This window comes from Pseudorca crassidens, chromosome 4 (genome assembly GCF_039906515.1).
Source record: "Pseudorca crassidens isolate mPseCra1 chromosome 4, mPseCra1.hap1, whole genome shotgun sequence".
Classification (NCBI taxonomy): Eukaryota; Metazoa; Chordata; class Mammalia; order Artiodactyla; family Delphinidae; genus Pseudorca; species Pseudorca crassidens.
Window position 1 is genome coordinate 149,448,146 of NC_090299.1, and position 6,259 is coordinate 149,454,404.

General features: G+C 37.3%; 1 protein-coding gene across 1 annotated transcript in view; it reads left to right on the forward strand.

The window, feature by feature from the left end:
- NAF1 (nuclear assembly factor 1 ribonucleoprotein) overlaps window positions 1-5,327 on the forward strand; it is a 38,786-nt gene extending 33,459 nt beyond the window's left edge. The window contains exon 8 of the mRNA XM_067737029.1: window positions 4,426-5,327. Coding sequence (XP_067593130.1) covers window positions 4,426-4,883 — 458 coding nt within the window. The 3' untranslated portion in view covers window positions 4,884-5,327. The remainder of the gene's footprint in view (window positions 1-4,425) is intronic.
- Window positions 5,328-6,259: the final 932 nt, after the last annotated feature.

The following is a 6,259-nucleotide window of genomic DNA, read 5'->3' on the forward strand; positions in this document are numbered from 1 at the left end:
ATAGACAATTATGTCAATGGCAGTTAAGAACAATGCCCCCCCCCCCCAGTCTGTATGCATATTTAGCTCTCTTTCTCACCATTACTAGCTATAACTTCTGGCACTATATTGAGTAAATATGTTTTGTTCCTGGTCATAGAAGAAAACATTCAGTCTTCCACCATTAAGTAAAATGTTAGGTGTAGGGGTACTGTAGATGTCCTTTATCAAGTTGAGGAAGTTTCTGTGTAGTTCTGTTTTCCCTGAGGTTTTTTTCAGGAATCATGAATTTTGTCAGAATTTTAAATTCTGACAATTGTTTTTCTGCATTGATTGATAAGATCACATGACATTTTCATTACCTTGTTAGTAAAGTAGATTACATTGGTTTTAGAATATTGAATGAGCGTCATGGGAATAAACTGTGGTGTATAATTGTTTGTATATGTTGTTGAATTTTGCTCATATTTTGATAAGGATTTTTATGTTTATATTCATGAGGAATATTGGTCTTTCTTTCTCTTTCTTCCTTCCTTCCTTCCTTCCTTCCTTCCTTCCTTCCTTTTCTTTTCTTTTTCTTTCTTTCTTTTTCTTTCTCTCTCTCTCCCCCCCTTTCTTTCTCTCTTTCTTTCTCTCTCTCTCTCTCTCTGTCCCTCTCATTTTTTTTATGTGGTTTTGATGTCAGCAGAAGCTTCCAACTAGCTTCATAAAATGACTTGGGAATTTTTTTTTTATTATTTTCTTGAAAACATTTTGTAGATTTGGTATTAATTGTTTAAATGTTCGGTAAAAAGTCTCCAGTGAATCACCTCAGCCTGGAGTTATCTTTTTTTGGGAGACTTTTAATTACAAGTTCAATTTCCTTAATAGTGATATCTTTTTCACATTCGATAGATTATAGTAGGTTGTGTTTTTCAAGGAATTGGTCCATTTCATCTAATTTGTCAAGTAATTTGTGTAGAGTTGTTTACAGTATTGCCTTAACATCCTTTTGATGTCTTTCCTGATATCGATCATTTGTGTCTTCTATTTCTTTGTCAGTTTTGCTTAGAGGATAGCCAATTATGTTGCTTTTTCACAGAGCCAGTTCTTTATGTCATTTAATTTTCTTTATTGTTTTTCTGTTTGCAGTTTCATTCTTTCAGCTCTTTATCATTAACTTTCTGCTGCTTGCTTTGGGTTTATTTTGTTCTGGTTTTTCTAGGTTCTTGAGGTGGGAGCTTATATTATTTATTTAAGACTTCACTGCTTAAACTTGTTCCACAGATAGTGGTGTGTTTTATTTATTGTGATTTAGCTTAATGTTCCTTTGTTTGTTTTTATTTACCTTGAGACATCCTCTTTGACCAATGGATTATTAAGAAGAGTATTATTTAGTTTCCAACTGTTTGGAGATTTTTCTGTTATTGATTTCTATTTTTGATTCCATTGTGGGTTGAGAACGCAATCTGTATGATTTCAATTCTACATTTTAAAAAAAGTTTTATGGAATATGGTCTATCTAGGAATATGATTTGGGGCAGTTGAAAGTAATGTGTATTTTGCTGTTGTGTGGTGGAGTGTTCTATAAATGTCAATTAGATCTTGTTAGTTGATGGTGGTATTGAAATTTTCTCTAGCCTTAGTGATTTTCTGTATAACTGTTTTGTCAGTTGTTGAGAGAGAGCATGTGGTTGGGGCATGCACATTTAGGATTACTATATTTTCTTGGTAGATAACCCCTTTATCATTATAAAATGTCCCAGTCTTTGCTCTGAAACCTGTTTTATCTGATATTAATGTAGCTAATCCTTCTTTCTTTTGATTAATGTTTGCATATTATAGCTTGTTCCATCCTTTTACTTTCAACATGACTGAATCATCTGAAATGTTTCTTGTAGATTGTAGTTATGTTTTTTAATCCACTCTGCCAACTTCTGTGTTTTAATTGGTATATTTAGACCATTTATATTTAATGTAATTATTGATATGTTTGGGCTTTAAATCTGTGTTTTTCTGTATTCTCTCTAGTTTTTATTTCTCTGTTGTCTTTTTTCTGCCTGCTTGTGGTTACTGTAACATTTTTTAGAATTCCATTTGCATTTATCTGTGGTGTGGATTGTATCAGTTAGTGTGGTTTTCTTTCAATGGTTACTTTAGGTCTTAAATTTTATATACATAAGTTATCACAATCTGCTGTTGTCGTTTTACCAGTTTGAGTGCAGTGTAGAAACCTTGCCTCTCTATACGTCCCTTTATTTTCCCTTGTTAATAATATAAATTGCTTTAATGTTTCCTATGTATACAATAAGAATCACATTAGCGGTTATAATTTTTGTTCCAGCCATCAAACATAATTTAGAAGACTCAGTCACAGAAGGAAATTCTACTGTATTTACTCCTGTTTTTGCTTACTGTGTTCTTCTTTCCTTCTGGATGTCTTAACAGTCTTTTCTTTTATTGTTTCGGTTTAGAGAACTTGCTTTAGTCATTCTATTAGGGTAGGTCTGCTGGAGATAAATTCGTAGCTTTTCTTCGTCTGAGAAAGTCTTTGATTTCCCTTTTTCCTTAGGATATTTTCACTGAATATAGAATTCTAGATTGCCAGTTTTCTTTCAGCACTTGAAAAATGTTGTGCCACTTCTTTCTGGCCTCCGTGGTTTTTGAAGAGACATCTGCATCATTTCTCTCTTCCTCTGCTTTCATGTTTTTTCTTTGTTTTTAGTTTTTAAAAGTTTGTGATGTTTCTTGGTGTAGACTTCTTTGGGTTTATCCTGACTGAAATCTGTTTCGCTTTTTGAATCTGTGGGTTTATGTCTTATGCCATATTTGAGAAGTGTTCAGTCATTATTTCTTGAAGTATATCTTCTCCCTCATTTTTCTTCTCCTTTCCTTCTAGGATTCTGAAGATGTAAATATTAGTTATTTTGTTACAGTCCCACAGATCCCTGAAGCTCTCTGTTCATTGTTTCCCCAGTTTATTTCCTTTCTTCTTTTCAGACTAGATACTTTTCGTTGTTCTATCTTCTTTCTTCTGTCCCTTCGTTCTACTGTTGAGCCCTCCCTTCAGTTTTTAATTTTGATTATTAAATTTTCAGTTCTGAAATTTATTTTTCTTCTTTTTTTTTTTTTTTTTTTTTTTTTTTTGCTGAGGCTTTCTATTTTTTACTTGTTTCAGTGTGTTCCTAATTTTTTATTGAAGTGTTTTTATGATGACTACTTAAAAACATTTCTCTGATAATTCTAACATCTTTGTCTTCTTGATGTTGGCCTCACTTAGTTTTCCTTTTTCATTGAGTTTCAAATCTTTGTGGTTCTAGGTATGACGAGTGGTTTTTAATTGAAACGTGGACATATTAGTTATTATGCTGTCTTTGTTTTTAAAACTGTTCTGGCGGGGAAAGGAGGGAAGTTGCTTTATTACTGTTACTACCAGGTGGGGATAGGAGTTAAGCTTTTCTTTATAACTTCTGTTGACATCTGAAGCCGGGGGTGAATCATTACTGCTGCACACGGGCATGCCTCCTCTTGTGTCTGGTGGGGGTAAGAGTGCCTCGTTACTGCTCCTGACACCATGGGGGATGGCCTTGTTATGCTGGGCACTGATGAAAGTCCTGACTCTCCTAGGTTTTCTCTGACCCCACCCTAAGTACAGGAAGTGGAGGAACACTGTGTTACTGCTGGTGGAGATGCAAGTCCAGGTTCCCCATGAGGTCTCCACTGTCTTTGAGGGGAGGCTGGAAACTGGCTCCCTGCTCAGCCTCTTCTGACCACCCTGGTTGGGAGAGCTAGCCAAGCCCCTTACTCAGCCTTTGAGAATGTGAGTGAGGTTCCTGTCCAGTTTTCTCTGTGATGTTTGATTGAAATCAACTGGTTATTGTCTCAAAGTTTTGTCTTGCTTTCCCTTACCTGATCTCTGGCCTTTTGGATTCATTTAAAATTGATAATTTTAAGCCTTATAAAATTGTAATTACTGTAAGGTATACTGGAAGTTAAAGAAGACATTATTGAAATTTTAAGCAGTGGTTTTTTTTTTTACTAGGGGCATAGAAGCCTCTAACGTTATTCTTTTATTTATTTATCTGTTTAATTTATTTATTTTTATATTTTATTTTTGGCTGTGTTGGGTCTTCGTTTCTGTGCGAGGGCTTTCTCTAGTTGTGGCAAGCGGGGGTCACTCTTCATCGCGGTGCGCGGGCCTCTTCACTCTCGCGGCCTCTCTTGTTGTGGAGCACAGGCTCCAGATGCACAGGCTCAGTAGTTGTGGCTCACAGGCTCCAGATGCACAGGCTCAGTAGTTGTGGTTCCGCGGCATGTGGGATCTTCCCAGACCAGGGCTCGAACCCATGTCCCCTGCATTAGCAGGCAGATTCTCAACCACTGCGCCACCAGGGAAGCCCCTAAACAGTGTTTTTTGATGTATTAAAGTTAATTTTAATTTTGTTTTTATGCTTTTTTTCCCCAAAGGTGAAGATTTTGCAGAAGTACATCAGAATTGGAATGTTCATAGCTCTGCTTCAGAGCCTTCAAAAGGATATCACAGCAGAGAATTTACACGAGGGATTTCCCGGGGCAGATATCCTCGGTCTTGTCCTGGCAGGCCCCCACCTCCGCAGTTTTATAACTCAGAGCACATGGTACCTCAGGAGACTTCAGGATTTCCACCCCAGAGACAGGATGGCCCTATGATGCCACAGTATCCCTTCCCTCCTCCCGGGTTTGACATGCATAACTTCTCACTCCCTCCCCCTCCACCACCCCCACCACCTGCATCTGCAAACATGGGCTGGGCTGCCCCTGCTGTGGCACCTCACCCGTTAATTCCCCTACCGTACTCCCTCCCCCCACCTCCGCCCCCCCCACCTCTGCCTCCCCCCTCCTCTTCTGGAGATAGTAATGCTTCTCATTTTGGTCCTTACTATTAGGTGGATGTATGCATTTCCTGAGAAATGTGGACTTTATATATATATACACACATGCGTGCACACGCGTGCGCGCGCACACACACACACACACATACATATATAGGAAGGATTTTTTTAAAAGAGATTATGTAGCTAGATTTTTAAAACATTGTAAATTACTAAATGGTTCCTTCAGTTGTAAGTTGATATATATTGTAATCTTTGTGCAATTGTATTCATGAAAATTTAACATTAAACTTGGTGGGGGGATCCAATTATGTGGTATTAAAACTTTGAACACCACCCAGTTAAACAGTATGTGTAGATCTAATAATAATAGATCTGGAGCAACTTTCATCATGGATTAAAACGTACTGAGCATATTGATTATGTTTTTGGTATATCTGAAAATAAGATGTTAAGTCCTATTGAGAGTCTTTAAAATAAACTATTTTTATAAACTTATACTTTGAAAATTGATTTTCATTGTAAATGCCGTTTACTAATAAACATAAATGTCCTAACTTTTTTTTTTTTTTTTTAAAGCAAGTGAAGGGTACAAAGAAGAAAAGCCTTAGGTCTTGGCAGCAGTCATGTCTATAATTAAAGTTAATATTTATTTATTTTGCACAGGCAGGCTTTCCATTATCTATGCAAATTTCCATTATTTGGGCATGATCCAGTAGGCTTTACTGTTTAACCACGTAAAGAGACAAAAGGATTATTCACGGTAGCATGTATTTACCGCCACACTAGGAGACTGTGTCTCCATATCTGTTTCCCAGATGCTCGGATGCCTGGCACAGAATAAGTACTTAATAAATATCTATTGAACGACAGACTGAATTTAGAGGTTTTAATTAAATGACCAGTGAGTATTATTTTACATGATTCATGTACTCATGAAACATAAACGTAAGGAAGTTAGAGAATTTGAGAGATAGAAGAGGCCTTGGGAATAGCCGGAACTAGTCCTAATTTAATAAGTATGGAGCAGCCTGACTAGGGGCTCCAGGGAAGTTAGGTCACCAGGGTCGCCAGTGAGGTGGCAAGGAGTTAAACCTAGTTCTGATTCTCAGACCAGCACTTTCTACTAAATTGGTGTTTTTCAATCTTTCGTTCCTTGACACTCTTACAAAATAGTACTTGTATGCACATTGGGGTAATCTGCTAATTTATCACAAGCCCCTGGACTCTGGTTGCACCGAGACCCCACTTCGCCTCCCTGTGGGCTGAGGAGACTCTTTGCAGGGTTACCGGGTAATAAGGTGAGAGGTTCTTGCTCTGGTAATACCTTGGCTGTATCATGTTGTGCTTTATGATTCTTTCTTGAAACATTACTGCAGCTTCTCTTTAGGAGTTGTCTTCATAGATTATGGCGCTGTCTTCTGGTTGAT